The sequence below is a fragment of the Macaca mulatta genome, chromosome 3 (genome assembly GCF_049350105.2).
Source record: "Macaca mulatta isolate MMU2019108-1 chromosome 3, T2T-MMU8v2.0, whole genome shotgun sequence".
NCBI lineage: Eukaryota > Metazoa > Chordata > Mammalia > Primates > Cercopithecidae > Macaca > Macaca mulatta.
Window position 1 is genome coordinate 1628924 of NC_133408.1, and position 21067 is coordinate 1649990.

A 21067-nucleotide genomic window follows, 5' to 3' on the forward strand; every position below is an offset into this window, starting at 1 on the left:
GGACTCCTTAAGGTGAGCACAGGCTGCCAAGTGAGCCACGTGGACCGTCCCCAAGTGGGTGTGACGTGGACAGGCTCCACGCTGTGGAAGCACTGGGGGTCACCGGGCACAGCCTCTGGTACCCACGACGGCTGTGGGGGAGTAAGTCTCATGAATAGGAACTGGCATTTTGGTGCCTGGGCAAGAATGGTGTTTTTGTGTTTGTCATTTTAAGTAGTTTTGCCAAAGTACAAATAGAAGTGCTTATGTGTGTTGTGGAAAGGGGGAATGAAATCGTATCTGTGGGTGAGAAGAAACTCAGGCTTCTCTGATAAGCACCGGGCTCAGGGCAATGTCTCCCCAGGGGAAGGACATGCTGGGGCCTGGGTGCATTGGGGGGCACAGAGACGAGCCAGAGCCGGTGAGGAGGGGCCACGACATTTATTGAACTCTGAGGAGCACAGAGGGGCTCCCTGGCGCGTCTGTGCTCTCCAGCCACCCTGGAAGACGCTCAGGGGACCCCGATGCCTTCCCAGCACGCGGCATCTCTGTGGAGGCAGGGCCCCCAGCAGGCTCCGCCCTCCACCCCACTCTTGAGGTCAGAGCCCCAACATCCTCCACAACCCTCCTCTCCTGGTGCTCCCCGTGGGTGGTGCTCCCCGTGGGTGGTGCTCCCCGTGGGTGGTGCTCCCCGTGGGTGGCAGGAGAGCCACCTCTGATTCCAGCACACAACCTGGGAGAGAAACTCGAGCCCAGATGGCACTGGCTCTGAAGGGAAACTGAGTCAGCACAGCAGGGCTGTGTGAGACAGGAGGGGTCTCAGGCAACAGTTCTGGACAGTTCTGGATGGCGGAGGAGAATAGTAGACAGGAAGTGCTGTCGGAACGCCGACCCAGCTCCTAAGACAGACAGCTACGCTGACACCAAGGAACAATATTTCTAAAATAATGAACACTGCATGCCGGTGCATGGGCAGACTGGAGCGTTGTAAGTCATACATAACACTGAAGGGGGGCTCAGCGGAGCCTGCAGCCTCTGTGGAGAGTGGCTGTGTGCACGGGTGTGTTTCTCCATGGCATACGTCCTTTTGTTAATTAAGAAAGCCTCTCGATTGGTATCTGTGAGGCAGGGAAGGTGGGCTGTACAGAGTGCGAGCCGGGGCCTTGGGCTCTGGCAGGTGGGTGACGTCGGGGGAGGGTGCTGGGTAGGATTAGAGCGTGCCCATCCCGGTGACCTCGGACGTCAGCCTAGAACAAAGGCAGGAGAGGGAGAGACGGTCACAATGAACATCCTCATCAGTGGGCAGACGTGAGGCTGGGCTGTGTGGCCTCTGTGCTCGCTGGGACAGGCTGTCCCGGTCAGCTCAGAAGTTCTGAGCTGGAGACCACAGCAGAGCACACACGCCTCTTCTCCGCCCTGGTCCCCGCATGCCCGTCACCACGTCAGGTGTGTGAGCCAGCCCTGCATGGGGGCTTGAGGCCTTCCCCGTATGGAGCCTCCCATGCAGCCCTGGGTCTGCCCTTGGGGGTGCACAAGGGCTTCCCAGTCTCACACCTGGCATCTGAGAAGGGGCTTTGGTTGCCACAGGAGTGAGCGTATGTGGGTAAGAGCCATCTGGCCCCAAGCACAGGTCCCAGTGGGGCTATCAGTGATGTGGTTGGGCAGGTGGGAGCCTCCCTGACCAGCCCCATCCCCAGGCTTACCCTGGGTTTGCCAACAATGCGCTTTGCTCAGCCTCCCGCCCATGGGCCTGCAGCCACAGGGATGGAAAGAGGCCCAACCTGGCTCTGGATCAAGGCAGAAGCCCAGGGGGGCATCAGTGGGTAAAGTCAGGGGGGCTCCTGGTCCTCTCCAGGCAGCCCCTCACCCACTCACTGAGCGCGCAGATAGCAGAAGGGCCCACACAGGGCTGTGTCCACCCAGAGACCCCTCCCGTTCCCTCCCCTCCCCTTGCCTCCCACAAGCCCAGCTTGGGGCTCTTCCAGGAGGACATCCTTGGGGAGGGAGGAGGGATGTTCCTTACATCAGAGGCGGGGCTGGTGGTGCAGCGTGCCTGGCGGGGGGCTGGCGGTGCAGCGTGCCTGGCGGGGGGGCTGGCGGTGCAGCGTGCCTGGCGGGGGGGCTGGCGGTGCAGCGTGCCTGGCGGGGGGGCTGGCGGTGCAGCGTGCCTGGCGGGGGGGCTGGCGGTGCAGCGTGCCTGGCGGGGGGGCTGGCGGTGCAGCGTGCCTGGCGGGGGGGCTGGCGGTGCAGCGTGCCTGGCGGGGGGGCTGGCGGTGCAGCGTGCCTGGCGGGGGGCTGGCGGTGCAGCGTGCCTGGCGGGGGGCTGGCGGTGCAGCGTGCCTGGCGGGGGGGCTGGCGGTGCAGCGTGCCTGGCGGGGGGCTGGCGGTGCAGCGTGCCTGGCGGGGGGCTGGCGGTGCAGCGTGCCTGGCGGGGGGGCTGGTGGTGCAGCGTGCCTGGCGGGGGGCTGGTGGTGTGGTGTGTCGGGCAGGCGTGGGCGCTGGTGGTACGACCTGCCTGGCGGGGGGCTGGTGGTGCAGCGTGCCTGGCGGGGGGCTGGTGGTGCAGCGTGCCTGGCGGGGGGCTGGTGGTGCAGCGTGCCTGGCGGGGGGCTGGTGGTGTGGTGTGTCGGGCAGGCGTGGGCGCTGGTGGTACGACCTGCCTGGAGGGGCGGCTGGTGGTACAGCCTGCCTGGCAGGGGTGGGGCACTGGCCTGAGGCCAAGTCGGGTATAGTCACAGGCACCCAGGTGGCTTCAGACCCTCCCATGTGCACCAGGGACCCACGGAAGGAAACGGCCTGCAGAGTCCTTTCCTGCCTTTCCCTACACTTTCCCATGAGGATGAAAAAGGAGGCAAAACAGCAAAGTCCCCAAACATTGGTCTTTCTGGAGAGCTCTGAGTGGACACGAGTCAGGTCTTCCAGCATAGGTTTGGCCGCCTGTCTGGGGCCACGGGAGCACCTGCCTTCCTCTCTAGCCTCTGGGATCATCCCTGGAGACACTTTGGGTGGGAGGTCGGGAGAGTGAGGTGGCCTCATGTCTACATGAAGCCTGTCGCCATCCCATCCTGTCCCCACTATCCGGCCTGGAGCAGAGGGGACAGAGCGGGAGGCAGAGTGTGGCCCAGACCGTGCCTCCTCCTACCCCCGACTGTCCAGGTGATGTAACGCCAGCTGGTGCGTCCCTTTCCGGGCGTCTCTCAGAGGCCCTTGGGAGCTGCTCACCTGGCGTTGATGAGATACTGGGCAAGGCTGATGTTGGCCGGGGTCCCCGTGATGGTGATCTGACGCTCTGATGACCCTTCAGTGGCGTTGGCGATTTTGATCTGAGCTCCAGACATCTGTCGAATTTCATTGATTTTGGTCCCTTGGCGTCCAATTATGCAGCCTATTAGCTAGAAACAAGGACAGGGGGATTTCTTAGAGAAGAGCCCGAGCCAGCCCCTGAAGACTGTGGGCAGTGTGCCCGAGGGGCCTGTGGGACGGGCCGCCAGCCTTGGACTCTGCCCCAAGCCCTGAGTGCAACACCCTGGAGAGGTCCCGCCCACACCTGCCTACAGGTGGTGCCTGATCCAGGCCACCTGCCCGAGGTCAGGCTAAGAGCACCTGTGCCTCTGCTGGCCCCTCTCAGAGCCGCCCTGCTCCCCGCTCCTGTGGGAGGTCCACCAAGCCAAGAGGCCACAGTCACTCGGCCTGGGCGGTCCACACTGGTCACCCCGGGGTCCAGGAGCGACCCACAGGTGGCAGCCAGGGGCTGAGCAGGGAGGCTCTACCACGGCCTGGCGGTGTCTTCTTGGCCGCATCCCAGGGAGACCAGTTCTGCCCAGACAGGCAGCATCACAAATGCTCAAAAAGAAATGTGTGCTTGAAGCCAGAGCAAAACTCACTGCTGCCTAAAACTTAGCTTTTGCTGAACTTAGGTGAAACTCTGAGGCCATTCAGGGGCCTCCTTTCATTCTCCCTTTGGGACCCCTGTTTAAAGATGGAACATAGTAGCCTCTGGCCAAGGCGGTCATCAAGAATGAGGGTGCTCCTTGAAGTAGCTGAGGGAGGAGGGGGGTGTATGGAGCAGCCATGAGGGGCCTCAGGGACAACTCGGGCCCCCAGAGAAGACTGCACAGGAGCCAGTGGCATCTCTCAATGCCCACCACTGGACGGAAGTCCCTTCATGCACGCACAGGCCATCGATGAGAGCTCTGGAGCTTGGACAGGAGAGAGAAGTAGCCAGACCTGTGGCAGAGAGAGCCCGAGACTGGAAGGTACCTGGCACAGGGCGCCAGGAGGGCAACTGGGCACACAGGTCCCTGAGGGCCTCAGGCGGAGTCCACTTCCACCTCCCTTGAGGCTGCTAGGCTGTCAGAACGGTGGTGAAATTGAGTGACAGGAGCAGGTTTCTGTCCTTACGCCAGTGAGATGCTGGGTGGAAGGGCTGGGCCAGGCCATGTGGCGGCATGCAGGAGGGACGCACACTTCCAAGCGTGACGGGGCTCAATCTGTGGTGTGAGCAGCAGCTCCATGGTGGGACACAGCTGCCCTGCCAGTCAGCCCCCGTCCCTGAGGAGACCTACGGTGTCTCAACTCTGTTCACCTTAGAGGCCGTCTCTGCTGGTTACTTAGGAAATGACAGCTGTCTTACTAGACTACAGAACCCTCAGTCTTTGCAGACATCTACAGAGACCCCCACTCTAGAGAATCCAGGGCTGCTGGGAATCCTCTATCTCCTGCTGCATCTCTGGGCTCCACCCACACCTCTCAGGCCCCACCCACATCTCCCAGGCCCCACCCACATCTCCCAAGGCCCCACCCACAGTCCAGCCCTCTCCCTGCTCACACCTGTGTGTGGTGTTCAGTGTGCCCCTGGGGTCAGGAGGGTGGTTTCCTCATCGGCACAAGGCCACATTTACCCGCCTGGCTGCATCCTCCTCCCTGGTGGCAGGGAGATCTGAAGGGCTCATCTCTGATGGGGGCCAGGGACAGCAGCACGGCCGCATGGGGAGGGGGAATGTGGCTGACTCGGCAGCATGACCACAGGTCCCTGTAAGATGCCAACATCCAGGAGGGAGAGCTCCTGGGCTTTCGCACTGCCCCACTTCCTGTACCCCTCCTTGGCCAGCACGCAGCCAGCTTTCCTCCTAGCACTTCATGCACTGGAGTGCGTGGTATCTGCTGAAGTGCACACCACTGAGAGCCTTGTGCACGTATGCTGTTGGATCTCTCCTCAGAGCCTGCTGGAGGAAGTATCTCCCTGCCCCTCCCGCACAAAGTGCCTACCCTTTTCTCTTAACCATCTGCCCGTCTTCTAACTGCCTCACGCCAGCTGTGCCCTGGCACGCATTCCCCTCCTGCTCTCACCCCGCCCTCTCCCTCTGTTCCCTGCGATGTGCTGCTCAGGGTGCCCCTCTCCCCAGGCTCTGGAGGATGCTGCCTTTGCCACAGGCCTTTCCCCTCCTCTGCACACAGCTGTGGGGTCTGAATGCTGATGGGACATCATTGAGCCACCAAGGCATGCCCACCTCACCACAAATGCCAAGGTGAACAGCACTGTGATTTCTGTACCGGCACTCTCTGCCGTGAGAAGGGAATGTGGGGAGGTCGGACCTCCTTCACCTGCCCTGCCCTAGGCTGGCTGGCTCAGTGAAGGGGAAGATGGCTTCTAGGCTGAGCTCTGCAGCCCAAGGGCACCTCCCACCTGGCCCCACCTGCACCTGTGAACCCTGCCAGCAGTTAGCAGACTCCTCGCCTCCTCTCATCCTCGTGTGCCTCCATTACAAATTCAAAGAAGAACGACAGAAATATTCTGAAATAACGTGGCCCTCCTAATCAGATGTCAATGCCAAATTCCACTGGAACTGTGGTGACACCTCCCACTGCAGCCTCTCCTCCTAGAGACCACTGTTGGACACCTTAGATTCCTTTCCCCAGCAGAAGGCCTGGCTGATTCTGCAGCTGAGAACCAGGGAAAGGGGCATGAGCTTTGGTGGGTGGGTGACTGTTGCTTAGGGCAGAGTAGGGGTGACCACAGGCACCACAGTCTGCATGGCCAAGAGCAAGCACTGAAATAGGCATCGAGGGAAGCCCACAGTGACCGTCAGAAAGGGAACCAAAGGCCTGGGGCCCCTGGACTGCCCTGTGTCCCCACTGGCAGTGCTGGGGAGCCTGCGAGTCTCAGGAGTCCCTGCCTCCAAGCAATGTCTTTCTGCAGGAACCCTGAGGCAGCATGATCCAACTGTGACCAAGAGACGGACGTGAACGAGATGACAGGCAAGTTCAGAACAAGCACACCATTTTATTTCTTCCTTTTCTCCAAGAAGGTAGCAGGCAGCCACCACGTGAGGAACATCAGCTTTGGTGCAGCCCAAATACATCCCCCATGAAGTCTGGGGGTGCTGGTGAAAGCCCCTGACAGCGCCATCAACAGCTTTTTCCATGAAGAAGCATGGAAGGCTACGCCCAAATGCACTGGGATAAGAGGAAGCTGCCTTCCTTCTGAGAAGTGGGTCTCTTCCCTAGGAAGATCACCAGGAGGAGGATGGGATGTGAGTGGTGAAGAGCTGGGAAAACCAGCATCCGTCTGTACAAAGGGGACCCCAGGAAACAGGTTGACCAGCTCTCCAAAGATGACTCATCCTCTTAAAGCTCATTCCCGTTTTAAATGAGTGTTTGGATAAGACCAAACCTGGTGTTGGTGAACACGATTCACCAAAGGAGCAAAACCCCACAGAAAAAGCCTGCTGGCTTTACTATCTGGAGGAAAAGACTCAAGAGGATGCCAGAAGCCGCATGCTCAAGGAATCACTGCAGTGAGGGAAAGGGTTGAGGAAAAATCCCCTCTCTCCAAGAATGCAGGGACCAGTTGGCTGTGCCACCCCACACCTGGGCAGATGGCTCTGTGCTGCTGCCTTTCAAGTTGGGCCAACCTTAGAAATCCTCGGGGATGCCAGAAGGCTGGACCACAATGCTGCCTGGAGGGTGAGTGTCCTGAGCTTCTGTTAGCAGACATGGGGACTCTGTCCCTGACCAGCAACTGGGACAGAAGGCCTAGAGTGCACATTGCCACGAGGGGCTCAAATGAGATGGCTCTTCAGGTGGGTGAGTGGCACCAGCCAGACAGCCTCATGATCCGCTCCTCTGGTGACCCTGCTCTCTTCTGCCTCTTTTTCTCCCGCTCCACTGTCCATCTTCCACACACAGGACTGGTGATCTCCCTGAACTGCCAAATCTGTGCTTCCTATGGTCAGTTTGTATGAAAGGAAGGAACAGGGCTTAGAATTCCTGCCCAGCAGGTGTAAAGGGGGGCAGAACAGTGAAGGTTCCCAAAATCCACAGCTCTAGGGCAGAAAAGGCTGCTGGACGCTCGAGCTATAATTGGGGCAGCCATCTCCACAGCCCACACAGGGACTCTGCTTGCTGCTCTGGCAGCTATCCCTCAAGGACATATGGCCCATGCCCTACCTGGTCTCTCAGTTTGTGGATAAGTCAAGCATTCAGAGAATAGTCCTCACTATCCTCAGGACCCATGCTTACTCTGGGGAGGACTGAGTGTGTTGAGGGGAGCTCGTAAGGCCACATCCTCAGGTATGCTTAAGGCATGAACAGACTGAGGGGTGCTAGAAGAAATCTAGACAAGTCTGTGACATCCAACCAACTTCAGGTCTGTTGGAGCCAACTCATGGAGAATCCCAAACCTCCTAAGGGGCCAGGGCCCATGGAGATAATACTGCGGGTGGGTCCACTCTAGAGCATTCCTGGGCCACCTTGTTCTTCAAGGTTTGACCCATACCAGGGCAGTGCCTCCACAGCAACATGGGTTCTCAGCCCAACTCTCATCTGACTACTGATTAATATCTGAAGTCCCCTTTAGCCTGCTGCTTGTTCAACATATTAGGGATACAAAAGCACACTTTTTATGGGCATTAAACCCACTTTAAAAAGGAAAGGAGGGAGAACACAGATCAAACAGTGGGGTTGGGGTGGTGAAGGCATCACCAAGCAGTGGGTCCCTCTGCACAAAGGACAGCAGAGCTGACAGCCACTTGTGCCTAGTGTTTCCACCCAGGGACAGGCGGGTACGGGGGGCATACTCACATCATTGGGAATGGTGAGCTCATGAGTGCTGGCCGGTGGGCTGGCGTCCAGACCTGGGCATACCAAGGGGACATGGTTAGGCTGGTGGAACGCTGCTAACAGTCACACCCCAGTGCCCCCACTCTCCTGGTTCAAGTGAGACAGGGCTGTAGAGCTGGCCCAAGTGTGAGGGTCAGCACAGCCCAGAGGGTGAGGAGCCTGTGAGCTTTCGGTCCGAAACTGCCACCCAACTTCCTTAGTCCCAACTTCTCTCAAAAGAAGGAAAGAGAGACTTAAGCAGGACATTTTTTTTTTTTTTTCATTTTGTGCACAGTGTGACTTCACTCCCCTGTCATGTTTGTATGCTCTCTTGTGACACCTTGGAAGGCCACCCTGGTGGGCCCCCGGCTGAAGGGCAGGGCCACCCAGCATGTCTCAGGGTCTCTGTGCAGCACCCAGGGCACAGGCCATGCTGGTCACACTGATGCTGAGTGCCCATTTTCCCTTAGTTCTCAGGAGACCCCACTGGTTCTGAGGCCCACACCACTCTACCCAACAGTGCCCCACCTCCCTGTGATACCCTCTGGCCTGCTGCATGGGACAGCAGATGGCAGAGCACACAAAGTTGCCTCTCATTCCGATTCTGATGTAACTCTGTCCAGAGGCCCCTGCACATAGCCTGGCTCAGACAGCTCAGGCCCACCAGGCAGTTCTTCCAAATTGGAGCAAGGAGATTCAATAGCATCACTGAGCCAAAAGAGAAGTGCTAGGGCCAATGAAAAGCTGCATATTTCTATATAGATATCTTTCTTTGTTGAAGAATGACAATATGGGTCTAACTGATCATCAAGCCTGAGCTTTTATATTTACAAATCTCCACTTAGTACCATCAGATAAAAGACAACCTCTCAGAGTCCAAGTCCAAGATTTGCTCTTGCTTGGAGGCTGCAAGCCTCATGAGTGTTGGCACAGGAGGGGCGGGGCCAGAGGCCTGCTGTGCTCTTCATGCTCAGCATTTCCATTTCCTGGACAAGTGGCGGCTCCAACCTGCAAGTCTAACGCTGACACTCTGCTCTTCCCCTTGCAGGCCCCACATGGTTCTTATGACTCGGATTCTGCAGCTCAGCCTGGGCCCTGGAAACCGCAGGATCCACCCCTCCTAACCATCACAGGCCCGGCTGATGTACCTTCAGAATACCCCAGACTGGGAAGCCCTCCTCCCACCCACATGCTCCCCTGTTGCTGGTTCCTGCCTCTGCTGTGCCCCTTAGCCTAGGTTCCAGACAGACCAGAGGGCTCCCCAAAATGCATGTCCAATGGCAGTAGACTCCCAATGAACTCCTACTTCCTCACAGCGCCTCCTGTGTCCCCCAACTCCATGTTAAAGCCACACAGCTCCTGTTCTTTCCCACCACCTCTGCCCTGCCCCCCGTCCCTGCCAGCCACACCCCCCCTGGGCCCTGGGTGGGGCAGTCTGTCTACAATGCCACCTCTCATCTTGTCTTATGGTACTGACACCCCCAACCAGAGGATCCTCTCACTGTGACCAGCCAGTCTCCCTGGCAAGGAGTGACCCCACAGGGTAGATGCAGTCCTGTGGGGCCGTCCAGCACAGGAGGGGATCAATTGGTGCTGAATGAACCAATTCATCTCTAATTCTCCATTATTTTTCTTTTACACATATAAGCCTAGAGTTTCTGTTCTTTATATTCTTTTAATAAAGATACTTTCAAAACAACACTTATTTGATTATTCAACTACCTACACACATTCCATAAACAGTGATATTTAAAATGTCACTTAAAAGATTTCCTTGGTCCTGCCTGAGTCCTAGACAGGAATTCCCGAACAAAGTAGACCTTAGATGAACAGAGAGCAGTGAGCCAGACCTGTTGAACTTGGGATATTTTGATTGAAGGGAGGAAAGTATGGGAAATCTTCCTAGGAGGGCACTAAAGTTAAGCAAATAATATAAAGAAATGTCTGCATAACCAGGACATTCATCTCAGGACAGCGTGGCCAATGTGTTCATTCATCTCAGGACGGCATAGACCAGGTGTTCATCCCTCTCAGGAGAGCATGGCTGATGTGTTCATTCATCTCAAGAGAGTACGGCCAATGTGTTCACCCACAGCATGGCCCAGGTGTTCATCCATCTAAGGACAGCATGGCCCAGTTGTTCATTCATCTCAGGACAGGATGGCCAGTGTGTTTCATCCATCTCAAGATAGCATGGCCAATATGTTCATTCATCTCAGGATGGCATGGCTGATGTGTTCATTCATCTCAGGATGGCATGGACCAGGTGTCCATCCATCTCAGGACGGCATGACTGATGTGTTCATCCATCTCAGGACAGCAAGGCCCAGGTGTTCATTCATCTCAAGACAGCATGGCTGATGTGTTCATTCATCTCAGGATGGCATGGCCGATGTGTTCATTCATCTGAGGATCGCATGGCTGATGTGTTCATCCATCTCATGATGGCAAGGCCCAGGTGTTCATCCCTCTCAGGACAGCATGACCAATGTGTTCATTCATCTCAAGACAGCATGGCCAATGTGTTCATCCACAGCATGGCCCAGGTGTTCATCCCTCTCAGGACAGCATGGCCCAGGTGTTCATTCATCTCAGGACAGCATGGCCGATGTGTTCATCCATCTCAAGACAGCATGGCCAATGTGTTCATTCATCTCAGGATGGCATGGCTAATGTGTTCATTCGTCTCAAGACAGCATGGCCAATGTGTTCATTCATCTCAAGACAGCATGGCTGATGTGTTCATTCATCTCAGGACAGTATGGCCGATGTGTTCATTCATCTCAGGATGGCATGGCTGATGTGTTCATCCAACTCAGGACAGCAAGGCCCAGGTGTTCATCCATCTCAGGACAGCATGGCCAATGTGTTCATTCATCTCAGGATGGCATGGCCGATGTGTTCATTCATCTCAGGACAGCATGGCCCAGGTGTTCATTCATCTCAGGACGGCATGGCCCAGGTGTTTGGTCATCTCAGGACGGCATGGCCGATGTGTTCATTCATCTCAGGACAGCATGACCGTTGTGTTCATTAATCTCAGGACGGCATGGCTGATGTGTTCATTCATCTCAGGACGCCATGGACCAGGTGTCCATCCCTCTCAGGAGAGCATGGCTGATGTGTTCATTCATCTCAAGAGAGCATGGCCAATGTGTTCACCCACAGCATGGCCCAGGTGTTCATCCATCTAAGGACAGCATGGCCCAGGTGTTCATTCATCTCAGGACAGCATGGCCAGTGTGTTTCATCCATCTCAAGACAGCATGGCCAATGTGTTCATTCATCTCAGGATGTCATGGCTGATGTGCTCATTCATCTCAGGATGGCATGGACCAGGTGTCCATCCATCTCAGGATGGCATGACTGATGTGTTCATCCATCTCAGGACAGCAAGGCCCAGGTGTTCATTCATCTCAAGACAGCATGGCCGATGTGTTCATTCATCTCAGGAGGGCATGGCCGATGTGTTCATTCATCTCAGGATGCCATGGACCAGGTGTCCATCCATCTCAGGACGGCATGGCTGATGTGTTCATCCATCTCAGGATGGCAAGGCCCAGGTGTTCATCCCTCTCAGGACGGCATGACCGATCTGTTCATTCATCTCAAGACAGCATGGCCAATGTGTTCATCCACAGCATGGGCCAGGTGTTCATTCATCTCAGGACAGCATGGCCCAGGTGTTCATTCATCTCAGGGCAGCACAGCCGATGTGTTAATCCATCTCAAGACAGTATGGCCAATGTGTTCATTCATCTCAGGATGTCATGGCTGATGTGCTCATTCATCTCAGGATGTCATGGCTGATGTGTTCATTCATCTCAGGACGGCATGGCCAATGTGTTCATTCACCTCAAGACAGCATGGCCGATGTGTTCATTCATCTCAGAATGGCATGGCCCAGGTGTTCACTCATCTCAGGACAGTATGGCCAATGTGTTCATTCATCACAGGATGGCATGGCTGCTGTGTTCATTCATCACAGGATGGCATGGCTGATGTGTTCATCCAACTCAGGACAGCAAGGCCCAGGTGTTCATCCATCTCAGGACAGCATGGCTGACGTATTCATTCATTCATCTCAGGACAGCATGGCCAATGTGTAAATTCATCTCAGGATGGCATGGCCGATGTGTTCATTCATCTCAGGACAGCAAGGCCCAGGTGTTCATTCATCTCAGGACACCATGGCCCAGGTGTTTGTTTATCTCAGGATGGCATGGCCGATGTGTTCGTTCATCTCAGGACAGCATGACCGTTGTGTTCATTAATCTCAGGACGGCATGGCCAGTGTGTTCATTCATCTCAGGACGGCATGGACCAGGTGTTCACCCATCTCAGGACAGCATAGCGGATGTGTTCATTCATTTCAGGACGGCATGGCCCAGGTTGTTCATTCATCTCAGGACAGCATGACTGTTAAGTTCATTCATTTCAGGACGGCAAGGCCCAGGTGTTCATCCCTCTCAGGACAGCATGGCTGATGTGTTCATCCATCTCAGGATGGCAAGGCCCAGGTGTTCATCCATCTCAGGACAGCATGACCGATGTGTTCATTAATCTCAGGACGGCATGGCCAGTGTGTTCATTCATCTCAGGACGGCAAGGCCTAGGTGTTCATCCCTCTCAGGACAGCATGACCGATGTGTTCATTCATCTCAGGACGGCAAGGCCTAGGTGTTCATCCCTCTCAGGACAGCATGGCTGATGTGTTCATTCATCTCAAGAGAGCATGGCCAATGTGTTCATCCACAGCATGGCCCAGGTTTTCATCCCTCTCAGGACACCGTGGCCCAGGTGTTCATTCATCTCAGGACAGCATGGCCGATGTGTTCATCTATCTCAGGACAACATGGCCGATGTGTTCATCCATCTCAAGACAGCATGGCCAACGTGTTCATTCATCTCAGGATGGCATGGCCCAGGTGTTCATTCATCTCAGGACAGCATGGCTGATCTGTTCATTCATCTCAGGATGGCATGGACCAGATGTCCATCCATCTCAGGACGGCATGGCTGATTTGTTCATCCATCTCAGGACGGCAAGGCCCAGGTGTTCATCCATCTCAGGACAGCACAGCCGATGTGTTCATTCATTTTAGGATGGCATGGCCCAGGTGTTCATTCATCTCAGGACAGCATGACGGTTGGGTTCATTCATCTCAGGACGGCATGACCAATGTGTTCATTCATCTCAGGATGGCATGGCCCAGATGAGTCTGTTTCTTATGAAGATGATGACATTCCAGATACCAGTGTAAAGGAGGCTGCCCCAACCTGCTGCCCAAGCCCACGCTGGAAGTCTCCTGGCCTCAGCATTCAAAAAGGCCACAAACACCTCCCATTGCTGCCCACTCAGTTTAACCCTGCTGTGGCTGGCATGTGTGTGCACTGCAGTCCCCAGGGCCTTGGTGAGGGGAGGGTCATCACAGGACACCTGCCTGGCCACCAGGAAGCCACTGTGGCACCGGCCACGTGCACATGGAGCCATGAGGTGTTGCGTGTGTGTGGCATCTTCCTCATGGGCACCTAGGAACCCGCTAAGCCCCAGGCAAACAACTGTGTCTGTTTCATGGCCTCGGTCACCAAATCTACAAATCTATGTGCTACCCCACAGTATCTGAGGAATGAACATTTTAATGCAAGTCGGGAGGGGTGCAGGCAAATCCAGCACAGACTGATCTTCCTCCTTAAGGGTTTGCTCATAGTCCTAAAAAACCCACTTCCAAAGCGCACCATGGTGAGAACTCCATTTCCTGCTCCCATGGCCAACTCTTGTTGCTGGGGTGCTTTGCTCTGAGCACCTCAGGCCCCACCATCCAGCCACAGTGGCAGCATGGCACCACCCATGCCCTTGGCAGCGCCTGAGGCTGGTCCACAGCCTCCCATGAAAGATGTAAACTGCTGCAGCTGTAGGGCCCCCACACCTCCTCCCGCTGGGGCTCTGCTCTGCCGCCCTGGCCTGCTCTCCTGTCAGTGTGGCTTTGTGTTACCTGATGACTGGCCCATCAGATTTTGAGCTTCTTCGGAGGAGTGTAAAGGCAGCTTTTCTCCTGGAGAGCAAAGAAGAGACAGGTTTAATGTTTTGCCCTCAAGGAGATAAGCAGGGTCCCTTCAACTAGGGAAGCTCAAAATATGACTGGCGCACGCACCGGCGCTCTCTCCGGCCACGGCCACAGGCATGGTACTGCCTCTGTGGGGAGGGACACCCAACTGCCAGGCACGCCAGGGGGAGGGGGGTTAGCCACAGGCATGGCACTGCCTCTGTGGGGAGGGACACCCAACTGCCAGGCATGCCAGGGGCAGGATGGGCTTGCCACGCATGGCCACCCTTGATGGCCTCATGACAGCGACTGGGCTGGGGCTGACTCAGGCCACTGCTCTCCTGGGGCAGGGCTGGGTGCCACCTTGGGATACGCAGTGGCTTCCTGCAGAATAGCATCCACGTCTGCTATGCTCTCGTTCCTGGAGAGAAAAGCCTCCAGGGCGGCCCAACGGGTACGCTCAGCAGGAGGGGCCACCCAGGACAGACTGTGGGCAGCACAGGGCACTGTCCAGCAAGTGCAGACCCTCGGTGCGCAGACATCTCTTCACAAGTAAGGCTATGGCAAGGCCAGCTGTAAGGTGAACTAGCTCCCCACAGTGGGAGCGAGACCCACATCCCGCCCCTGCCCTGTCCCCAGTCCCGGTCCCAGCAAGCCTGCTGCATGTGAACCCTGCACTACCGGCACTCACAACTCCAACTGCACCTGTTCTACACGCTGCACCGAATAACACAGCTCAGAAAGAGAAAGTCCCCAGGTGAGAAGAGAAGGAGGTGAGAAAAGGGCTGGGTACGTACCGGGGAAAGCGGGGTTGGTCTGTCCGAGGGGAGGAAAGGGGGTTTGCTGCATGGCCAACTGGTGGAGCTTGGTCAACTGCTGGGGTAGGAGGGACATGAGAGCTAAGAAGGTTATTGTCATCGAGTACAAGTCACACCAAATTAAAACGGCAGTAACAGAACTTTGCACAGATAGATAGAAAGAGGGCCATGCGGACACATGGCAGACGCAAGAGAACGCAAGGACTTGGCCTGGGGGAAGCCAATGGAGCCCAGGCTATGAGCAGGCCAATGCCCGGCGTGCAGAGAGCAGCACTGGAAGTTGCTGTCTTCTCTCCCTGGCTTCCTGGCAGCTCCAGCCTGGACTGGCCCAGCCTCCCTCTCACTGGCTGGTATGGACAGGAGGCTGGGGCCAGTGGGCCACGGAGTGTCTGGGGGAGTCCAGGAGCCACAGAGGAAACCCAACTGTGCTTCTAGGCGATTCAAGGCCAAGTCACTAGTCACTAAAGTCCGACTAGCCCCTGTGGGATCCTAGAGGCACGAGTTTGCACACCTCACCCCGGTCTCACCCTGTGCTAGGCCTGGCCCAATCCCCTCCCCTGCAGGGCCTTGCTTTACCCATGAGGCGACCTGGGGTGAGGGGAGCACCCAAGGGGCCACACACCTGCCTTTTAGTCACCTCCAAGAGTGTCTCACCTTCCCTGGGATTACAGAACACTAGCACTAGAAGGTTCTGTGGAGGGTATGAGGGACACCTAGGGCCCTCAGCTGGGAGCTGCCTGTGCCCCTGGCCCCTGCAGGCTGCCCCCAGCCCTTCTCCTCCCATCCTCAGGCCACAAGACTTTTCAAAGGGGCTTTGATGCCATTTTTAAAGTTATTTTACCTGAGCCTCATTTCTTTTTTTTTTTTTTTTTGAGACGGAGTCTGGCTCTGTCGCCCAGGCTGGAGTGCAGTGGCTGGATCTCAGCTCACTGCAAGCTCCGCCTCCCGGGTTTACGCCATTCTCCTGCCTCAGCCTCCCGAGTAGCTGGGACTACAGGCGCCCGCCACCTCGCCCGGCTATTTTTTTTGTATTTTTTAGTAGAGACGGGGTTTCACTGTGTTAGCCAGGATGGTCTCGATCTCCTGACCTCGTGTTCCGCCCGTCTCGGCCTCCCAAAGTGCTGGGATTACAGGCTTGAGCCACCGCGCCCGGCCGAGCCTCATTTCTTAAATAAAAACTAAAAATAGCAGAAGATAACGGTATGTGGCAAGGTGAGACTCAAAATTCTTCCACCCTTTGGAGAGCCAAGGGCTGCTCAGCAGAGGGCATGGGGCTCCTCAGGCCTGGCTCTCCCATCAAGGATGGGTGCTGCAGGGGGTGTCCTGGGGCTCAGGAGGGCACCAGGCAAAGCTCCTCTGTGGTGCTGGCAGGCAGGGGAGGCGGCACATTCGGGGAGGGCACCACCTCCCCAGCATTTTCCCTTCAGAACATTCAGCCCAAACGCATCCCAGTGTGGCTGTGTGTGGACTCCTGCGACCCACAGCCAGGCAGGCAGCTCAGCTTCCTCACTGCACAGGGTGTGGGTGGCAGAACCTGCCACAGAGGCCACCAGTGCTTGGGGGTGTGGGCGCTCGGAGCAGAGCTGCTGTCCCCATGTGAGAAGGCCGGCTGCTGAGCACCTGACCAGACCCCCATGCTTGCCCTGGCCACCCCTGGAACCTGGGTTCCCTGACACCAGGGAGCAGTCAGGAAGGCGGCGACTGTGGTCCCAGCATCTTCCCAGCTGCGCACTCCTGGGTGGGTGTGCACTTGGCCTCCCAGGAGCAGGGAGTCCTCCCCTAAGAGTTCACCCAGAGTCAAAGTAAAGGCCCCTTCCTCAGTACCTAGTACCCTGGGAGGATGGGGGGCTGCTCCCCAGCCCTGCCCCTCCCCAACGCCTGGCCTTGCAGCCAGGTGCTGGGCTGGGGGGCAGGGCAGGCCTGGCAGGAGGGGGCCGTCTGGTGGGCTGCAGCCCGTCTGGCCTCTTCTTGCTCCCACAGGACAGGGTCTGGTCCCCATGGCAAGCCCGTGGCCTCTGGCACACCTCTGTGTCCAGTGGAGAGCCATGAGATTGTAGAGGGTGTTTGTCGCCGCAGCCTGACTTTGCTCCCTGAGCACCTGCCATTGCAGACACATCTGGTGAGTACTTACACCGGGACAGTCTACCTCCTGGAGAGACGTGAGGCCCTGCAGGGACAGCAGGAAGAAGCAGGCATATCTGGGGTCCTAGTGAAGGCGCCCCACCTGGACAGGGCACGTCAGGAAAGACTGCAGGTGTCCCAGGCCGGGTAGGAGGACTGCAGGCAAGATCGCCCATGGTGGGGTGAGACACTCCTGGTGAATTCATCCAGTCATCGGACGCTGGATGGCACAGATGGGATCCACAAACCCCTGACTCCCAGTGGGGCTCAGGAGCTGCCCTGTGGCCAGGGAATGGGGTACAGGGGAGGGGCACCCCCTGGGCTCTACAGGGGTTGGAGTCAGCTCCAAGATGGCCCAGCCGGTTGCTGTGGCGATAGAAGGCCTGGTGTCTCCAGGCCTCAGTTCCTTGAACTATAAAGTGAGGGAATGGATGTGAGTGAGCAGCAACTGTGGCTGTGGATGACAAAAAAGTCTCCCAATATGTTTTTGGCTTTTTACGAAGAAATGACCACACTAGCAAATAAATCTCTCTCCTCCCCACCTACAAATGTAGGGGACGTCCTAGGGAGGTCTGGACTAGCACAGGGCGGTGCTCGGGGAGCATCTGTGGAGAGGATGGGCAGGTGCTCACCCTAGCTCTGCCCAGGATCAGTCAAGCCACTGCACCTCCTTTGGACTCAATTTCCACATTTTTTAAAGGAGAGAACAGGACTAAGTGCCAAGGGGCCTTCCACTTTTTGAGAAGATTCTGCCCTGTAAAAAAATGAGACTTTTGGTTCTCACCAGTACCTCCAAATCACTGAGAGGAAAGGGGAAGAAAGTCAGGTAGGCAGGCGACAGGAAGGGAGGGAGGGAGAGGAGGGCAGGAGGGGAGGAAGTAGGGGGAGAGGGAGGGAGGGAACGGAGGGGAGGGAGGGAGAGGAAGGCAGGAGGGGAGGGAGGGAGAAGAGGGGAGGGAGAGGAGGCCAGGGGGAGGAAGTAGGGGGAGAGGGAGAGGGAGAGGAAGGGAGGGAGGGAGAGGAAGGCAGGAGGGGAGGGAGGGAGAGGAGGGGAAGGAGGAGAGGGAGAGGGAGGGAGAGGAGGGAGAGGAGGGAGGGAGAGGAGGGCAGGAGGGTGGGCAGGGGAAATATCCCATTACTGATATTTCTCTGTAAACTGTCTTTTCTACTTCACATTGTCTCAGAATGTAACACACAGACAACTACTAAAATTGCAACCATTTGTTAAGATGTAACTCAATGAATTAACACAAAACAAATGCACCCATGCAACTATCACTCAGGCCAAGAAACAGGTCCCCGCCACGGTGGTTCTAACCTGCATTCTATTTCATTTCCAGCAAAATGCCTGTTTCTGTCATTCGTCCATTTTTCTTATTGCTTGATTTTTGTTGACTTCCCAAGAGCACCCAGCATTTCAGATGCCAGCCTGTCTGTCATTCCTGCTGCACAGATCTTCTCCCCTCTCTCCCATGGTGTCTCATAAGAAACAGTATTCTAACATTTAATATAGTTGAACTCACCGGTATTTTCCTTTATGGTCTGTGCTTACATTTTAAGAAATCCTCCCCTGACATGAGAATCGGACATTCTTCTATATTTTCTCCTAAAACTGCTCAATTTTTCTGTCTTGTGTTGGAGTTCTTGACACATGGGAAATGATTTTTGTTTATGGTAGGAAATAAAGATCAATTTCCCCACATAGTTGACCCACTGTCCTGGCACTGTGTGGGCCATCTGCCCTTTCTGCTCTTGTGGGCAGCTTTGTTCCGTCCAAGTATCGTGGATGGCTTCCTTCCTGTGTGAGGGATCCTGGACTCTCAGGTCTCATCCAGTCTACTTGTCTCCCACTGCACCAAAACCACACAGTCTGACATAGTCATCTCCGATGATCACAGTGCCTCCTTCTGGACACCTCCTGCAGGACCTGCCTGAGGCTGTTTTACAGCTAATTTTTTTTAGATAATTAGAAGGAATATACTAAAATAATGATAAAAAGCATAGTAATACACAAACCAGTAAAGCAGCTGTTTATCAGCGTATGAAGAATGATGAGCTATGCTTAACAGCAGGTGCTAGATAGCTGGCAGCTCAGTGGCTTTGCACTAGCAGCACACATGGGGGTAACGTGCTGCAATCTCAGGTCAGCTGCAAGGTCTCCAGGCAACAGTAATTTCTCAGTTCTACTATACTCTCATGGGGTCACCATCATCTATGTGGTCTGATGCTGGCTGAACTGTCATGTGGTGCATGACTGTAATTGCTTTGTGCTAAGACAGTGTGGACGATACAATTCCAATTTTTGAAAGATGATGAGATATGCTTTATGGTCTGGTACGTGATCAGGTTTTGTAAATGTCTCCATGAATTCTACAGTTGTGGGGGTGTAGTGTTCAAGGTACGTCAGTTACGTCAGGATCACGGATAGTTCTGTTGATGCCTTCTTCACACTTGTCTACTTGACCTATCACTCATGGAAAGAGAGGTGTGCCAAGTTTTTGCTATAATGTCTGTCAAATTCTCTATGTTTTGTCAATTATTTTCTTTACATATTTTAAAGCTATGTTTTAGGCATGCATAAATTTTGAAATATCTTCTTGTGAGCTGACTTTTCTATCAACATGTAATGATTAAAGTTTTTCTCTTAAAGTCTTGTTTTTTTCCCCTACTGATGTTAATATTGGTACACCAGTTAATTTTGTTGCCTATTCCTTAGCCTTTTTCCATTCTTTCATTTTTTTCTGGGTCCTTATGCTTTAAGTATATCTCTTGAAAGAAAAAAAAACAACAAAATTATTTTTGCTTGTTGGTTTGCCTATTTGTTCAGTTTAAAAATACAGTCTGGCAGCCTTTGCTTCTTAACTAGAATTTCATAATTTTACTTTGATCACCATCATCCACATGTTTAGACTAATTTTTGACACTTGTTTTCTAATTGTCCTGCTTTTCCAGGGTTTCTTTTTGATTTCACTCCTTTTCTTCTTTTGGATTAATAATTTCCCCCTCACTTGTTTCCCGTCCTGTCACAGAGGTTACGTATCGGACTCCTTTGTTGTTAGTGGCCACTGAAATTTTAACATGTGCGTTGAGAGTCTACACTCAGTGTCTTCACCCTGCAGTGGAATGAGACAGAGACCTGCGGATGTTCACATCTCCTCGCGCACACCTGATCTTACATGTACTGTTTGTATCCACTCGACTGTTCCGGGTGTTCGCATCTCCTCATGCACACCTGATCTTACGTGTGTTTTTACCCACTCGACTGCTGCGGGTGTTCGCATCTCCTCGCGCACACCTGATCTTATGTGTACTGTTTCTACCCACTCCACTGTTGTATCAATCCTGTGAATCAGGTAAAGGCATCGGTGAGTTCACAGATGATGTATGTTTACCAAATGTGCACACTTTTCTTTGCATTTCCAGCCTTCCTTCTGGGACAATTTTCCTTCTTCCCACAGGGCATCCATCAGAAGATCATGTGCTGGGGCCTGCTGGTCAGATCAGTTTGTCTACAAATGGCTACATGTAGGTCCTTGGAAGATCCTCCCTTGAGATGGAATTTTATGCTGACAACTATTTTCTTTGATTATACCAACATCTGCTGGCTTCTAAAGTTACTGATGAGAAGTCACCAAATTTCTCACTGTTGTTCCTCTGTCATATTTTCTCTGATTACTTTTAAGATTTGATTTTGGTCTTTGGTGTTATATAGTCTGGCTTCAATATTTCTAAGATGGATTTCTCTTTGTTTATTCTGTTTGGGAATTGTTGGGGTTTCTGAATATGAGGATGGTTTCTAATTTTGGAAGGTTTTCTTGGTGTCTCTTGGAATTTTCTCTCTTCATTCCATGTCTCCCCTGGGCTTCCAACTGGATGCATGTTCTTCCTTCTCAGGCCTCCTGACCAGTATTTCTCAGACCTCCACGGGCCAGTGAGTCACCCGAGGATCCTGTAAAAACGCAAGCCCTTGCCCTTCTGAGAAAGGCAAGCTGGGAGGAACGG

At 54.7% G+C, this 21067-nt stretch overlaps 1 protein-coding gene and 1 long non-coding RNA gene across 29 annotated transcripts in view; one reads left to right on the plus strand and one right to left on the minus strand.

Annotated features, from left to right (window-relative positions):
* Positions 1–405: 405 nt before the first annotated feature.
* Positions 406–21067, minus strand: part of PCBP3 (poly(rC) binding protein 3) — a 286185-nt gene continuing 265523 nt past the window's right edge. For 10 of the 28 annotated variants that reach the window (XM_077995348.1, XM_077995351.1, XM_077995346.1 and 7 more), the window contains 5 exons: positions 14924–15002; positions 14076–14135; positions 8062–8114; positions 3202–3371; positions 406–1226 (listed from right to left, as the gene is read on the minus strand). In XM_077995348.1, the coding sequence (XP_077851474.1) occupies positions 1190–1226; positions 3202–3371; positions 8062–8114; positions 14076–14135; positions 14924–15002 (399 nt within the window). In that variant the 3' untranslated portion in view covers positions 406–1189. Of the gene's footprint in view, positions 1227–3201; positions 3372–6245; positions 7205–8061; positions 8115–14075; positions 14136–14923; positions 15026–21067 lie in introns of those variants that run through there. The other 18 variants (XM_077995353.1, XM_077995349.1, XM_077995354.1 and 15 more) reach the window with 7 other exon arrangements.
* Positions 8345–12136, plus strand: LOC144339585 (uncharacterized). The gene is made up of 2 exons (XR_013414758.1): positions 8345–11105; positions 11483–12136. It is a non-coding gene; the product is annotated as an uncharacterized LOC144339585 (long non-coding RNA).